The 18,750-nt window shown below is 36.6% G+C and overlaps 1 protein-coding gene across 1 annotated transcript in view; it reads left to right on the plus strand.

Moving 5' to 3' along the window:
• Myo95E (Myosin 95E) overlaps positions 1 to 18,750 on the plus strand; it is a 1,268,077-nt gene that overhangs the window by 879,061 nt on the left and 370,266 nt on the right. The window contains exon 5 of the mRNA XM_081748709.1: positions 265 to 311. Within this exon, the coding sequence (XP_081604835.1) occupies positions 265 to 311 (47 nt within the window). The remainder of the gene's footprint in view (positions 1 to 264; positions 312 to 18,750) is intronic.

Consider the following 18,750-nt stretch of genomic DNA (forward strand, 5'->3'; position numbering starts at 1 on the left):
CAGTTTTCTATATCTTTGTGTTTTTGTATTATTTACTTGGTGTTACAAGTTCTGTCTCTTCTTTGTGAATATGTTACCTTGAAATATTATTTGTGGTTTTATTATGTTATCTTCAATTCTAATCCCTTTTTCTTTCCTGATTTAGTGTATTAGCTTTATATTTAAGGGAACTAAAAAACCGCGTAAGTTCTTTGTATTTAAGTAAACATTATACAAAGTGTAATTTTTATATCAGTTTGTAAAATATCTTGTCTCTCTTTGCAGCATTCGGGAACGCTAAAACCTACAGGAATGATAATTCCTCGAGATTCGTAAGTATGCAGAATTTTTTAGAATTTTTTTATCTAGAATCTGTGGCGGCTCTTGACGGAAGTCATATTGCTAGGGACAAGGATAAGTTTTATCATTACAAGCGAAAGAAAGAAAGCTTCTAAATGTATTAATTCTTGTATACAACTTTCTGAAGGTCTATGACACTTTCTTCCCTTTGCTTGTTGAAATAAAATTGTGCCTTTAAAAAAAAAAAAAAAAAAAAAGATTCGCCACTGTTTAGATTGTTTTTGCTCAAGCACTAACATATAATTAAAATTAAATATTTCAAATGTTTGTAGAAGTAGGAGAAACATACGTTTAAAACAGTGACGCCGACTTCAGAAACGAGAAGAAGTTTCATTTCCTTTCTTTCATTAGAGTCAGATCAATGTTTTCATTTGTCCCAATTTTTTCTTAACTAGATATCAATATCAAATAGATAGATATCACTAGATATCAATTTTTCTTAACTAGATATCAATAGATATTTAATATGTGAAATAAGAAAATTTCAACAATTATTGACAATAACAAAGCATTCAGAAAATAATAAGTAATCAACTTTATTCAACAATTTAAATTTCGTTTTACCGCTCCTGGCAACAATGAACAAAGAAGTAGCAAAACGAACTCTTAAAGAGATTTGATCACTTTCTTCTGATGATTAATTTGTTTAACAGCGGTGTCAGTAGTAAATACATATATTGATTCTTAACTTCTAAATGTTATTATTTTTATTATGATGGCCAGTGGCGTATTTAGGGGGGCTTCCGGGCTTAAGCCCCCCGAAATCTTACTTACTATAGTAAAGTATATGAAATATCTTGCAGAATTTTCACATTTACAGGCAAAGCCCAACCCGACAGTTAGCAAAGCCCCTCCCCCCCGAAACAAAATCGTAAATACGCCACTGATGATGACTATCACGTATTGTATTCCTTCCGAAGCTTGGACACACTGTGCACTCTAGTTTTAAATTGTGTTTAATTAAAAGCTCTAATTGTTTACACCCAGTTTCTCAGGATGATGTTGCTAATACACTTAAAACTTTTATATAAATATGTATAGTAAGTTTGGGTGATTCCGGACAGTCACTGAATCCGGACATCCTAAGCTTACGATAATACTGTTCTTCGCATTTGTAATGTGAAGACTTGTTGTGATGCCTATTTAAAGCACCGTACCTTCCTACAGTGCTGAGTAGGAAGTGCAAAGAGTGTTATAAGTTGTTTCGACGGTGGGGAAGAGAAGAAACAGGAAAGCTCATGCACATTTTTTGACCTGATGTAACTTTCTAGTGGACAGAAGCGGTTATCAACAAATGGTCAAGTAAGATATATATCGAAGCGAAGACCCTACTTTACTCGTTGCATATTGGAGGAATTCTATTACTTTGCGAGTGCCTGCTCAACGCGTGCACAAGTTTACAGTGCTCAAAACGGGTGAATCCGTACGTTTATGGAAGGGTAAATTCGGACACGTTTATTACGTTAAGCTGAATCCGGAAAATGTGATTAATGAACTAAGAGGGTTCAAAACACTCCCTCCTCTCTCGCTTTTCACGTTTATAAATGTGAAATAGTACGTGAGGTCTATTGCTTATATCTAGCGTCTATTCATTTTTGCCATAAGTGGACTTCGAGGAATCACCAGAAAATGCTATAAAATTATCTTTGGATCTACAAACACAACTAAATTACGTAATTCTAATCACAAGGTGCTCAAAACTTCTACACTACTGAATGGTTACATCATCTGGTATATTCCCATTTGATCCGCAACAAGTTCGGGAACATGAATTTCTTTTGTCTGATGAATATGATCGGCCAATAGCTGGAAACAATTCCTTTTTTGTGTCATCAGACTCACCCTCAAACAAGTCTCTATCGCCTTCAGAGTCCTGAGTAAAACAGTTCATATCTTTTCCTGCTGTTGCTTCTTCAAAACCCACATCCCAAAAGCCAGGTGTTGCTAAAAGATTAAATGCCATGAATTGCAGTTTGTTTCAAACTGTCTCCTCAAACACAATCGAAGGAATGGATGAAAACAACTTGTGGGAAGAATTATTATACACCATTATCAAGCAAATACGGTTCCTGGGTGTCCTATACTGAGTGTAAGACCTGGTTTCATGAAAGATTGTGAAAGGTGATAAGGAACTGTATTTTATTTGTGGACGATGTGTCTGAATTATGACTAGTGCTTCACGAAAGTGGCAGACGTCATTAACGCAAAAAAATAATAATAATAATAATAATAAAATAAATAAATAAATAAATGCTAGTCTCAGTGCACACGTATTATACATTTTACTAATAATCTAGTTGTTACTAGTAAAGAATAGTAGTACAATGTAGTTCTAATGGAAATAAATGTGATTATTATGTTTAATGATTAAATACCGCAATGGTAGTTACACTACTGTGCGTTTAGCTTACAGTTTCAACAGTAGGCCTTATTAGTATAGAAATTGCTATGTTAGTAATTTGTATGTATTTATCATGTATTTGTATTTATATTCTGTACTTATCATGTTAGAATATTAGTGTAGGAAGGTAGTCTTAAATATACCTATCATGTATATATCTTTCTTCAAAGTTCAGTGTCCGGAGTCGCCAACCTACTGTCCGGATTCACCCTACCGCCTTTGCAAATCAAAGATTTTGTCAACTTTCAGAAAATTATTTTTTTATTTCTTAACATGCCATTCCAGGAAAACTATTTCAGTTGTTCATGCATATCAATATATCGCTAAATAATATGACGAAGTATTGGATATTTTCGTTTAGCGGGATAGTAGTAAAAGAAAGAAACATCAGAACTGTCCGGATTCATCCAAACTTACCCTATATAAAGGCTGTATTTAATATAAAGACACGCAAAATACCGGTACTGCAAAAGTAATATACTGTCTGTCTGAAGAGTAGGCCTACATGAAAGCTACAACAAAACACACTTTGTGATCTACACAAAGGATACACGTATGCCAAACACAACTTAAACAGGTCTGACTAGTTGGCGAACCTTCTTTCTGAAACCTCCCATAAGGGACCGGACGGCAGCGTCAGTAAAGGTTCTAGCAACTCTGTTCCAGTCGGAATGAAACTGCACCTCTGAAATAGCAGGACGAACACTTTCCCGCAGTTGGCTTTCTTTGAAGCCTAGAATCGTTCTATGGAACCTCGCTCTGGGCAGTTTGGTGGATTCATCTCTGCCCAGAACATTGACATCGTGGTTCCAATGCCATTGCATTGCAAACGTTCCATAATGACACGTCGCCAAGTCAGGCCAAAATAATGTTTTACCATTGTGTTTACGTAGCATTGGTAGAAGTCGCTTATTTAGGCACTCGTTGACATACAGATAGCCTCTCATTGAACGGTTTGTAAAAAAATGCACGTGATTTCATATTGCTTGCCAGACCAGAACTTTTTTGGCAAATTTTACAGACGCAATCGATTTGTCAGCTTTGTTCACAACCGAACCTTTGCGAACAGTGTAATATTGAAGACCAGGCAATGATTTATAGCCCAATTTGACCTACGTTCCGTCGTCCATATTCACACACACATTTATTTTGGACAGAATAGATTCGTACAACTTTCTTACGCCCGTTTTCACGGCCACCTCCTGTGCTGCACTGCGTTTACAAGGTGGTTTTTGCTTTTTGTAACTTTTTAGGTTATGTCTTCATTTGACACGCTGCACCACTCCAATAGATGTTGCGAATTTTCGGGCAATATATCGCATAGAGAGTTCTTTTTTTGAAGGGAAACGCTTTCAGTATCTGCTTTTCCAATTCCGGGTACGCTGGGCCTGGTTTTCGTTCAAATCGGGATCTGGCGTTGAAGATGTACTCCTCACCATATTTTCTAATTGCCGTTTGCACTGCACCAACACTTACCCCTTCCAGTTTTGCCAGTTGTCTGTAGTTAGTCCTTTAGTGGTACACTATCCGTCCACGATAGATTTTCTCTTCTGTGCGGAAAGCCACCGCATTTTCTTTGTATTCGAATTTTCAACACACAAACTGCACCTACCGACCTACTGTTTTACCAACTTCACATGGCTCAATACTATGCTGTGGCTGCTATATACACACTCCTGCCACCTATTCTGGGAAGGTGGAGTTGTATTTGTATTAAGCGATACAGTCATATATAATGTAAATAAACCTTACACTTCTTTTAAAACTCGCCTTAAACATAAAGCAAAGTACCTAAGTAAGCAAATGATAAGACGCAATCGTCCCCGGCAGAAAAGTGATAGTGAAGGTATTATGCTACTGGATGTCACGTAAGGTACCTCTATCTCTATTTGTACTATTATATAATAGAGTAGAAGTAATTGATTCGTCATCTCATATGCCATACTACTATAGGAAGAAATATGAAATTGAACCGAGTACTTCTATCATTTTTTAAATTAAGGTTGATAGAATATGAAGAGAATGTATGACACGAAAACATATGTACGGACAAATTTCACAAGAAATTACACAAACAATTCATACGAATTGTAGAAACAAGTTGACGCAGCGGTCTAAATATTCATTTAATGAATTTTGCAGAACAATCAAAATATTCGTGCAATTCGTTGGAACGATTTGAGTAGAAACTAAAGAAGTGCATTGGGAGATACAATTCGCAAAGTCGAATTAACATTTTCAATCCCAGGCTCGAGCAGTATTCGAAGTAACTTATTAGCACGAACGGAAAAAAGCTGAGTTTAATCACGTAATGTTGTAGAAATTCCACTCAACAATACCAATAATTGTTAAATTCATCTTAAAATAGAATGTTTAAAGATTTATTTGCCATGTAGTTCCCCATGTATGTATTTGCCTACCTTTTTGCTACCTGATACATATATTTTAGAAATGCAACATGCTGAGAGGAAGTTGGAATCTGTTTCATAAGCCGAGAAGTAAAAATGTTATCAGTGTGTGAGTCTAAGACTATTGGAAATAACTAAACGATTCATGTGAATGATTTAATTTTCAGTGGCAAAGGAGAATCGTTGAAATCAGTAATCTTGCCTTTAATACATTGCACTTATTTTACTCAGTGACTAACCGTCACTTAAAAGTAGTGATCTCCCACTCTTTAACCACATATAATAAAAGCAAACGAATATAACATGAATTGATCGATTAATTGGATTGCCTCTTTTCAGCACTAAAGCTATTTGAAATACCGAACACGTTTTGACTTCAAACTACCGTAAACATCTGACCTTTAACCACAACTTAGTAACTTGATAAACTGGGAGTAGCGTGGGAATCTCAATACCTAATGATATCCATCATTTCAAGACTCATTATTCAAATATGTCGAGCAGATAGGATTGTTTAATCTATGACGGATTCATCCATTTTCCACGGATAATTTCATATTCACACATATTTGTACTCGTACATCGTCACTAAGGAGTAGTAGGAACAAAATTGAATGTTCGAAGTTGTAAATTTACTTATGAAATAGATTGACCAATCTGAACTTACAGTTAACTGTCAGATTGGAGAAGAATTGGGAACTTACATCAATTCACATAACGAATAGCGTTTTGTAGTTTGGCCAGCTTAATCAACTTATAGCCTAAGACATTTCACTTTTACCTTATCAAATTTTATCAGTGATATTATCAATTTTCCAATATACGGAATCTACTCTATTAATATTGAATATTATGTCCCTATAACAAAAGCTCGCTATTCAAATCACAACTTGTAACATTTCTAAAGTGAACATTAAATTCATGCAATATTTCGTTTATTCAAATATATTATTTTCTAGGATCAGAACAGGAATTATTATAAAGATTAATTCATTTATATTGAGCCGAAGGTAATGTGTAACTGTACCGCGGATGCGCAATCCATTGCCGTGAGATAACCACGAGGGAGACAACACTATCTCGTTAGTCACACAAGAGAGCAGTGCGGTCAAGCGTGATTTGATGCCTCCGAAACTGAAAAGATTCTGGGACGGGTTTATTGCGGCTCTTTTCGACGCTAAGTTCACGGCAGAGGTGTGTCAAGTGAGTAATTTCGTGTAGATTGTCACTGCGAATCGTATTATACGGAAATATGAGGAACAGAGTCCTGGGCCCACTACACCGACGCGAGCAGTTAGAAACTAGTCTCCTGTGAAGACGATCCCGCTGCTATTACTGTGGTTCGGCGTATGGCGCCCTCCGAAAATCCTCTCATACAGCTTAGGATGGACAGCAAATTCCGCACATTGCAGGTGACAATCAACCGCACCTTCAGAGAGATTTAAGCCTCACGGTCGTCGCAAGAACAATCTGCACGTTCTAAAACCGTATCATGTGGATGATAGAAGAAGAAACTGCAGGAGGTTGTATGAACGTCATCTCACGGATAGTTGGTGGAAGTTTGTTGTTACCTTTGATGAGGCGTGGATTTACCTCACAGACTGTGGTAAATTCGTGCCGTTACATATAAACCTGTTGAAGCTAAGGGCCGAAGCATGCTCTTCCACCAGTACACAGAGAGTTTCCGAAAAGGGTTCATGATTGTAGCCGGTTTCTCGTACAGGGTAAACTTCGTCTCCGAAAGGCGGAGTGTAACGTCAAAATCAATTCAACGCATTACTAGACTCATTTCCTGACTGAAATGTACGAGCATAAAATCCCAGCATTGTACGGACAAGACGGAACGAAGTTGAACTTCACCAAGACAAGGCATCTAGCCACACGGCGAAAACATCGCTGAAATTCTATCACCATATGGAACAGGAAACTGGAATTTTGACAGTTCTCTTCTCTGACATTCATGTCAAGAGTCCAGATGCCAGCCCAATGAACTATTTTGCTATTGGACTCCTCAAGCTGCACCTGTCCCATCGTCAAGTTCGCGTCGTATCTAGTCGGTGAAAAGTTTGTAAAAGGAGTAGGATGCAATACTCATCTTTGAGCTGCAACGCTATCTCCTGTAATGGAAGCTGCTATGCCGTCCAATAGTCAGTAGAGGTAGCCTGCAGACCGAATAAAACTGGTGACGGAAACACGGCCTTCTCTAGGTAAGCGGTACATTGAAAATCTGCTCAATATAAATGAATATATTTCTGTAGAAAAGTTGAAAATTTTGAAAATGTGGCGTTGAACTAGTATTTGATTAAATCAGGGATTGGTAAGTAATTTTTGGTAGGGTCCGAATACTTTTGCAAATTTTTATCGTGATTCAGAGAAAAAACAACTCATATTCCTTACTAATTTTTTATTTTAATATGCTCACTTTATCCCATATCCCGTACATGTAAGTGAATTTTTAAATTATATTTTTTCTTTTCACTAGATAGCTTCATTGACTATATCGGGCGAGTTCGTTAATGGAGTCAATTCGTTACTATACTAACGGATAACACTGGAGGTTTCTATCCCCATATCCCATACATGTAAGAGATTTTAAAAATTTGGTTTTTGCAATAGATAGCTTGAGCGGTTATCTCGGGTGAATTCATTAGTGGAGTCTTGCAACAAGTAGATGGAGCAATTACCTCAATTGAATTCTTTAATAGAGTCCATCCGCACTGACAAAAATCCGTTCTCCGAACATCGGTATATTGTAGAAATATACGAAATCATCTTACTTACTACAGAAATCAGTACGGAGCATACGTTATCCGTATACTACATAGGCACTGCCCTTAGATGTTACATCATGCCCGTTGCAGGATATCTGATTTCTAACAGTCTTCCTTATATTACATACATATACGTATGTTACCTTCGTCAGCTATATGTTATATACGTCCCTTTGTATGTGAGATATTGACCACCTATATTGTTTCATACCGAAAGTACGTACAGATGGAACACTTATACAGAAAGTATTATAAAACATGCGTTTTCAGTTATACGTTTGTTGTATGTTAAGTCCAAAAACTACAGGATTTACAAATGTAACATACGATTTTACTTACACTACATACATTTTTCTCAGTGCGTTAACATCTTGATGGATAATGGTGGTTATTTGTAGCCTATTTCCCATAAATGTAAGCGACTTCTTGAATTGTTTCCTTGCTACAGCTAACTAAAGCAATTATCTCGACCAAGTTCGTTAATGTAGCCAATCGTTTAAGATATTAGCGGATCACGGAGGCTTTAACGGTAGTTTTCTGAAGCCCATGTCTCATATGTAAGCAAATGTTTGAATTCTATGGTCTGCAACAGACAGCTAGAACGATAATCTCGTGAATGCGGTCAATCTAATACTATATTAACTTATAACGGAGAGTTAACGTTCGTTTTCTGTAGCCCTGTCCCATACACGTAAGCATTTTTTTTAAAATTTTGTTTTTGCAGCAGATTGCTAGAGCGATTATGGCGGTAGAGTTTTGTTAATGAAGTGAGTCTGTCAACGCATTAACGATAACTGCGGCTATCTGTTGCCCATATCCCATACATGCAGGCAAACGTTTGAATTGTATATTCCAACAGATAGCCAGAGGAATTATGTCGACTGAGTTCGTTAATGAAGTCAACCCGTTAACGTATTAATGGATAACCGAAACTTTAAGGGTTGATATCTATAGACCATATCCGATATATGGAAGCAATTTTTTTTTTTGTAACAAATAGCTCGAGCAATTATCGCAGTCGAGTTCTTTAATGGAGTCAATCTGATAACGTGTTAATGTATAACGGCGACTTTAACGGCTGCTATCTGTAGCCCATATCTCATACATATAAACAAAATTGTGAATTAACTACTTGCAACGGATTACTAGAGTGGTTATTATCTGGGCCGAGTTTCTTAATGGAGACAATCCGTTAACATCTTAAAGGATAACGATGACTAACGCTGTCTATCCATATTGTCATGTTTAATAAGACTATGGTATAATTTGGAACGAGTATTTGTAATATTTAAAAAAATCATAAAAGGTAATTCATAGCCAGAAACTAACAACAGACAGGATTACTGAGAGGCAAAACAACAGGTGACGTATGGAAATAAAAAAAAGTGAAAGTGCGTAGTCTTGTTATATAAATACTGAGCTTGGAAATCACAAGGTAGAGCTTACATCTCTGTTCTTGGCGGATTTCCTTTAAAACGCACAACAGTCACCACCTCCATGGACTTCCCTCCTGGCATAACGTAAGTTATCCTTCAAATATTCCTGGCTAGATATTTTGGTTTAGATTTGGCTGATAGCGATAGGATGGTTTTCGGGTCACTACGGGTTTGAATCCTCAACCCAGTGGTGGTCTATAACCTAACCAACATCATCCGACTGACACGATCCGTTCGAGCTCTAGCCTGTGCATTCTATCTGTGCAAATTACGTTATATCCGCAAGAGACGAAATACATCCTGGATGTTCGGAACAGATAAATCTTCAGAAAAGACTAGAAAATGGTAACCTCTTTGGTTATTTGAAAACAAAATTTTATTTACTCTGGTTCGACACAAAATTTGTTTCCATCCTATCGTTCAATGTGTTTTACTCACGTTGAAATTTGAAACATGCTACATCTATGAGGAACATAAACTTTTCCTTTCGAACATTTGTAACTTTTCATTACAATACAGTTTAGACTGGTAATATAGCGTATTTCTGATAGATATTTAGCAGTAAAATTGCACTCTTTCTCTTTCTTTCTATCTTTTTCTTTTCGTTTCTTTCTTTCTTTCTTTTTTTTTTTTTTTTTTTTTTTTTTTTGTTCAGTTTGTATTAGTAGTCTGAAAAGGAGGATATGACCAACGCTATCTACTGGGTTTATTAGAATGTATTTTGGATCATTACGTCCAATGAACACTGCCGAATTTGCAATCGAACCACGCGGAAACAAAGCATGTGTGTTAAACTTTTGACATTATCCTAGATGTGTCTCGAAGATCTACAGTTCTACTGGAAATTGAGTATGCTATCCTTTATGAAAGTGACTTAATGAATGTTTAAAGCATCCTCTATGTATTCGAATAGTTCTGAAAAATATGTACAAACAAACGTTTTTTCTATATTACTGTTTGATTTCTGGAAACGGAACTTTATAATGTTAGGTTCTTTTCTTACTACGTTTGAATTCCACATTTTTAACTGTTTTCCCTTTTTGTTTCCTTCTTCTCTCTCTTCTCTCTCTCTCTCTCTCTCTCTCTCTCTCTCTCTCTCTCTCTCTCTCTCTCTCTCTCTCTCTCTCTCTCTCTGCCTCATTTCTGAATCTCTGTGTAATAGACATCTATTGGTTTCAATTTTTCATTATGTGTGTTTGAGTTTCTTCGTACATCAACTTATGAATGTTGTTTCGTCTCGGTTTTGTTATTTCATTTTATCGAAACTAATACATGTGTAGTTTGAAATTAAAATTACGCTCATGTTGTTAGCTAATTAGTATGGGGTAGAAGAATAGAGAAGAGAGAGGGGATTCCTTTACCTGACATGATTATGGGATAAGAAGGTGTATGTTGGGTGGCCTAACTGCACGGCGTTAACTGTAGCAATTTTTTTTGATGCGGAGTGTATATTGGCTCCTAAACAGACATAAATTTAAAAGCATTATTGTTGTTTGTTGTTTGAATATGTTCATAGAGAACTTATCTAAATGATAGGAATGAATATTCCCTTAAATTGTGCTTTTTAATAGCTGTATACAAAATCTGTTGATTGTGTTATCGTTTTTAATATCAAACAATAAATCGTTAACTAACGGACCTTAACCCTTTCATTACAACCTCGTACATCTCGATCTTTATATTCTTAATATTCAAAGTAAACGTTAACATTACCAGAGTTTATTATTATTTTCTTGTTTGGTGCCTCAAATTCTTCCACCCCATTAAAAGGAAGAGAAACTTTCAGGAATTCTACAAATATTAATTTTGTAATTACACTATAGCTGTTTCTAATTTTAAGCATTGACCCCAGTCAAAAGTTGTAATTCCTTTCTTTTTTTTCTTTTACAAGTCTCAATACATAGGACAGTCAAAAATATCTGCTTATATATGCTTCTCTGTATTTGTCATTATTTTCGATACTTTTTTTTTTTTTTTTTTTTTTACATATGTTCATAGTCGTTCACATGTTCGTTGGTTGGTTTGGAGTTTAGCATCCCTTTCACAGTGAAGCTGTTTAAGACATGTACCTATAGCTTAACGTGAGATCCGAACCACATGAACTTCCACCAGGAATCGAATCCGAGTCTCCTGTCCCTCTGGTGCTTGCGCTATCCATACATCAACGAAGGAACTCTTTCACTTGTTTGTGCTCCTTCGCAAGACCAAAGCGCAGCTTAGTCTATCTTTTATCATAAAATCACGTGTTACATATGCGAAAGTTTCTCGAGCAAGAATACAAATTCTCTCGATATTGCACTGAATCCTTTCACTTTAGAACAATGGTTTTGTGTATCTTAATGGATCATCTGTGTCTGTTAAAATCGAAAATCTACCTGTAGTAATTAGCATTATGTAATTACCAAAATGTAACTACCTTTCATTGTAAATATAAAAAAATGGTGACAGACAAATAAATCCTGTATCCCAGTTCCAAATATCGGAAAAGCAATATAACAATTCTGAAGGCACTATATTCATTGCGATCAATTCCTGTCCTGTTTTTCTGCATGACTAGTCGCCACGAATACACCTTTTACCTTATTAGCCTCTTTTCACAACATATCGTCCTCGGAGAGCAGATTGTGTATTGATGACGCAGTGCAGCTCCTGTCCTGAAACACCGACCAGCTGCTAAAGAAATAAAAAAAAAATATCCATACGAAGCGTTGTTGAGAATAAAGGACGCAGACGAGATGAACGGTCACGTGACACAAGGGGATCAGGGGAAAACCGGGAACAACACTTCCGTGAGTGACAACCGATCAAGTCCAATTACCGAGGAGTGGTTGTGGGAAGAGATGTTGATCGCACAGTTTGCTGCATTAAGGGGAATGAAGGTACTCGGTCAAGTGCTCCTCTGCACTTTGTTCATGTGGATAGTGGGGTTAAATTTTTTATCGCAGTAGCGTTTTACTTCGATACAAATGCCAACTTTATTTATCTATCACAAATTAAATGTAAGTTGAAATAATAGAATAACGTATAACGTATTAAAAGGTAAATACGACGAAATTTTCACCGTGAGTTTGTGTTAACGTCAATTCTTCTGGAGCATTAAAAAATAATTAAGTCGAAAATAACTTGCACTTCGTATTCAAATATCAACTGTGAAACGCTAAGTTGCATCTTAAAATTTGTGACCTTACAAAAATTGACTCCGATAATGTTTATTCATATTGTATATTTTTAAAATAATTCTTATCTCATTCTGAATACTCGTTTCTCCATGTTTACGTTGTACGTATACAGTATATCACTGTACCTTCTACATCATAAGAAGGTCAGGGCTGCGATAGAGCGTTCACGTCTGGAACATGGGGTCCTGGGTTCGATCCCAGCTAGCGCCAAGTGAGCTTTGTGGTGGACAAACACTGTGTGCTTGGTTTTTTTCGGGGTTCTCCCGTTTCCTCCCACTTTCGTCATTCCACCATTTCATTCATTTCTCATCATCACGCGAAAGTCTTTAGAAGTATAAGGTACATTTTTCTCTCTTTTTTTCTCTCTCTCTCTCTCTCTCTCTCTCTATATATATATATATATATATATATATATATATATATATATATATATGTGTGTGTGTGTGTGTGTGTGTGTGTGTGTGAGTGTAGGTACATATGTATATATGTATATACATACCTAGGTATATACACAGAGAGAGAGAGAAAGAGGTGAGGTGAGGTGATTTTAGTTTAGCGTCCCGTTCAGCAGCGAGGCTATATGAGACGTGGACCTACTGATTAACGTGGAATCCGAACCACATGAGCTCCCGCCGGGAATCGAACCCGGGTCTCCCGCGCCAAGAGAGAAAGAGTAATAGAAAAACTACACAACCCATAAGATACTACAAAAGATTGTAAAAATTGCCTCCATTTACTACTTCATGCATGCGTATCCTTTTGTTCATGTTCGCGAACACCTCTAGAGTGTTACATTTGAAATGCTGAGGGAGGGAATTACCACCTCTCACACCTGCTATCTTCAAGAAACGAATGATCATTATTTTTCTCTGAATCAAATTTATTATTTTTCTCCCTCAAATTTTAAGGGGATGATAATTTTCAGGTATTGTCTTTTTATGCTTTTCCTTTGTTGAATGTTAAGGTGCGGCTTGTTATAAAGTCAATACGGTATTACTAACAAAGATTCATAAAACGTGTCTATAGACAAGGAAAGTACGTTTTACGTTTTGGTACGCAATTATTGACAATATTATTCCAAAAATCCCTCCTGAAAAACTGTATATAGACTTTCCATTCTTTTCATTCTTAGTCAACATACTTCACACAATTCCAATCGTGTAAACCAGTTAGTCGTCCGATATTTCAAAGTCGAATTTATATCTTTGTTAAGTGCCTTATGACTGAATGACATGCAACCTTGAGCATAGCAGAGTCGTGTGGGTTGCCTAACTTGACGCTTCTGACAAAGAACGGACATGCACGGAACAGAACATTCTGTGATCATGAAAACTAACATTTGCAGGATAGACATTTTACAATTGAGTGTGTTATCACTTTCAAAGCTGAGAGTTTTACAGTGTTGAGAACTGTCTTTTTAAACATGTGTATTTCTTTCTGTATTACTTCTATTAGATACAGAACATTTGCAGGATAAAGCTTTTATAAGTGAGTGTGTCATTACTTTCATAAGAATCTGTAAGTTTTATATGAATAAAATAACACTTTAAGGGTAATATGCTGAAAACCTTCGTTAATTATTTGGATAAGTTCTTTCTGTTACTTGTGACCAGATTCAGAAGTTATCGAGGGTTTGTACTGAATTGAATAAGGACGTTTTCGAAATATTATCATTATCTCCATTAACTCCACGAAAAATAAAGCTCTAAAATGTTCATTCTAAAAATTATATGCTTTTTGTGTTCTTACAGAGAAAGAACACGTTTGGGCAAGATCAACAATGATAGCTTCAACTGTTTCATTTTTAATAACATTGTTTATTTAATTTGTTTTCGCTTCTATTTTTTCCTTCGCTTTCTTCCACAAAAAATACACAAATGCACCTAGTCAACAATGGATGGAAATTATGCTACTTTGAACACGCACACCACTGTTATTGTGTTGGTTTAAGTAGAATAAAAAATTAAAATATTTATATCGGTCAATCAGTCTGCGCGAGAATTTCCCTGGATTTTCATGTTTTGAAGTAAAATTTCCCTTTTTCATTTTTGCTAAATTTACCAATGAAATTTCCGTAGATTAGGGAAATTTCTCTCAAACTACGAACACTGCCGTCTAACTTCTTCTGTTGTCAGCGTGGGAAATTGTTCCTTGTAAGTGTTGGAACTTCTGTTATTCTCGATTATCTGGGTTCCCAACGTCAATATCATTTTCGCCCTTTTGACTGGCGATATCATATAGTTATTTACGTACGTCTAGTGGTTTATGTTACTTCTTGTCAGGCGTAAAGGGACTTTATGGCCACTAGATAGGTAGGTAGATAGACAGACAGACAGACAGACAGACAGACAGACAGACAGATCGATCGATCGATCGATAGATAGATAGATAGATAGATAGATAGATAGATAGATAGATAGATAGATAGATAGATAGATAGATAGATAGATAGATAGATAGATAGATAGATAGATAGATAGATAGATAGATAGATCGTGCTGCACTGCCAATCAAATATGTTCAAATAGAAAAATAGGTATCATGACACTATAAATATACTTCAATGATACATTGGAATTTTCCGTAAGGAAGGCAGCTGTGAAGATGGCTATTATCAAGGAGTATTACCAGATGAAAATCTACTTAGCACGAAAGTAAAAAGGGGCGCGGTGGTGGCTCAGTGGTAGAGCGTTCACCTCCGGTGCTTGGGGTCCCTGGTTCGATCCCAGCTCGCTCCGTGTGGACTTTGTGGTGGACAAACATCGTGCTCGTGGGTTTTCTCGGGGTTCTCCCGTTTCCTCCCACTTTCTTCATTCCACCATTTCATTCATTTCTCATAATAACCGTCTCCTTTAGCCTAACCGGCATAACCGTGGGACGTAAAACTCAAAGATTTTTACGAAAGTAATTCTTTGGGTAATGATAATAAATTAAAAACAAGTAAGTTTCGTTTCACAACGTGAAACTACTGTATACATTCTAGCTATGGGAATTCAATACTCAAGCTTAAATAGTACATCTATAACTACTCCTTGTAATAGAAAAATAAGATCAAAGATAGATTCTGCCTCTTGTACAGTAAATCCATATCAAAAGATATTATTTGCTATCTTTTACTGTTTTTGCACTACGGGGATTAACATTAAATCCGAAAGTGATAATTGATGTATATCGGTTCTAGTTGCAAACAGAAATGAAACTTATTCTTAGTACTGAATCCATATCGCAAATCTACTTGTCGCTAACTGATTCCGTTTTATCTATTATGCGATCTATGTTGTAATAAAATAAATATAGATTTTCATAACTTATTAACAGATGTGTATAAAAGTCGAGACAAAATTCATTCTTGGCGCTAACTCTGTGTGAAAAACCTTTTTTTGATATCCCTTACCGTTTTTGTTCTATGGAAAAAAGTATTGCAATCGGAAGTACTAATAAATTCCAATCATGTTCGGTTTTGGTAGAGCGTTGCGGATGATGCTTATATATTCTCTTGTGCGCTGAGTCAATGCGATTGATTTTCACCACTTCCAATTTGAATAAATGGTTAACGGAAGATTTGGGACCTATTCTTGAAACGCTGAACTGGTTGCAAGAAACCGCTTTTCAGTATCTCTTACCGTTTTACTTTATAGATATCAATATTGGAGTCGGAAGTGCTAGCAAATTTCAAACATTTCCGGTTTTGATAGTGCTGTAGTTAATGATACTACGTTCTCTTCCCTAAGAGCACAAGATGTGCTAGGCATGTGCTATTTAGGTGTCCCAGCTACTTTTTAGGTACCGACACTTGGCACATATGATATTCATGTGCGAAGTATGTACTTCAGCTACCTACAGTTTTAGGCACTTGTTACACCTAATTGATATTTGCGACTATGTACTACAAATGTTGCATTTATATACCTGGCTCAGTTTCGCACTGTGACAATAATTTATGTCGTCACTTGGGACTTATGTTTTTCATGTTCGAGGTACTTCCTTTAGGTACACACTGTTTCAGACACCCTAACAAGATGTGCTAGGCATGCGCCGTTTAGGCATGGGCGCCAAAAGAAAATTTTCTAGGAGGCTCAAATGTGGTTGCTATGTTTAGTATTTTTATTTGTATTGAGAAAATCTTTAAAAATTTAATACATTTTCGTGAGCCAGGGGGGTTCGAGCCCCACCCTGCCCTCTCCTTCAGGTGCCCATGCATTTAGGTGTTCTAAATTCATCGCCCATATTTGATGCATTTGTTGCTTCTTTTTCTAAGCAATTGTGTACTAGAAGCAACAAACGCATCAACTTTATCACATGGCAACTGTCGCCGATCATTTGAAAGTGAATATGAAAGAACCATGAAATAAAGTAAAAAGACACTTGTCATTTTGTTATAAAATTACATGGCGAGCAGATCTTATTTGATCCCAAACAGTTATCGTCGAATATACGCGGTTAAAGGATCACTCTGATTATCCGAATCCGTGGCCAAGTCGAAAGAGTTTGTGGCTAGTAATCCAAAGGTTGGTGGTTCGCGCTCACCCTAGGATACTTTTTTTTTTTTACTTGTTTAAAGTGTTGTTTAGACTCACTTTAATGTAAATACATTACGCATATAGGCGATTTAAAATATTTTGGGGGAGTAATTTTGTGGTTCATTGACGCTTACGGCATGGGGAACATACGTAGAACATACTAGGCACGTTCCCAAGGTACATGTCAGGCATGTGCCTAGGGGCGGACATAGACTATGACTATCACTTGCCATCTATTTGATATCTCTCTCACAAGTAAACCTTACGTTTGGGTGAATCGAGTTGCTGACTGAGACACATATGAGAAAATAGTACTAAATGTGGTCAGTATTTCAGTGAAGTTGTAGGTGCGAAGCTCCAGGGGTTTAGGAGATACAGCTACCAGAACATCACATCGAAGTACAGAATAGTCTTCATACAGTTGGAGGTAAAAGCTCTGTAAGACCTCTTGTAACGACAAAAGGTGAATAACAAATATATGGGTACATATTAGGACTAGGGGGAAGTCATATAGTAGGGGTATACCTGACGGCGGTCATCTTGAGATCCGTCATTTTGAATTAAGGTTAAGTTTTTAAAATAGGAATAGGGTCATGTGATACATGATTTAAGGCGCAAATTTAATCAGAAAAACAATGGCGACGTTTATTTTGATTTACGTGCAATTGGTAAAAAGTTACAGGGAAATTAAATATTGTTGCAGCATATGTATTAGTCCTTTACCCCACCTTGTAAATTTTGTGTTAATGATAATAACTAAATAAAAAGCAGGTGGATAAATATTAGGTCTATAGTAAGAGTTGCCTTGATGGCGGCCATGTTCAAATCCGCCATTTTGAGTCAGACAAAAGTAACAGTGACACCTTATTAATAGCAAAATTTACCATAAATCCAACGGTATAACCATTTTTGCTTTATCATTAACCAGCATTTGTTATCGAATAAACAATGTTGCTAATTTAAGGAAAAATGACCAGAGTGGAATTGAGTCATAATTGAACTTGGGTCTTTCTTCCAGAAAAGTCCTCAATTAGTACAATCAATATGTAGTTCAGAAAAGAATGCATGACTTGCACAAATGCTCTGCTCACAGTGAGCACACCTAACAAAGGCAATCGAATTACACTTGACACATTTGTCGTTAACAATTCCGTCAAAGCAGTAGTCGTAAATCAAAATTAACATATGGATTATGGTTAAAATTTGCTATTAATAAGGTGTCACTGTTATGCGTTTTGTTTAAAACTTTTGTCTGATTCAAAATGGCTTATTTGAACATGGCCCCCATCAAGGCAACTCTTACAATAGACCTAATATTTATCCACCTGCTTTTTATTTAATTATTATCATTAACACAAAATTTACAAGGTGGGGTAAAGGACTAATACATACAGATGGTGATCAGAAAAATGGAAACACCTGTAGTTGGCAACACGTCAGATGTATGGGTTGGCAGTGGTGTTGTGGCGCCAGCAGCGCCGGACCGCTAGTGGTGGTGTGTTAGGTCGGTCTCCATACTACGTCAGGCGCAGTGGAACAGCAGTGTCCAGTGGCTGCAGCAGACGGAGGTAGTGTAAAATGGGAGACCTCTCAGATTTTCAAAGAAGGCAAATTGTTGGTGCGCGGTTATGTGGAGTGAGTGTGACGGCAGTGGCTACTGTGTTAGGTGTGTCGCGTGGGACAGTATCGAAGGTGA

Source organism: Thermobia domestica, chromosome 2 (genome assembly GCF_964235325.1).
Source record: "Thermobia domestica chromosome 2, izTheDome1.hap1.1, whole genome shotgun sequence".
In the NCBI taxonomy this organism is placed as follows: domain Eukaryota; kingdom Metazoa; phylum Arthropoda; class Insecta; order Zygentoma; family Lepismatidae; genus Thermobia; species Thermobia domestica.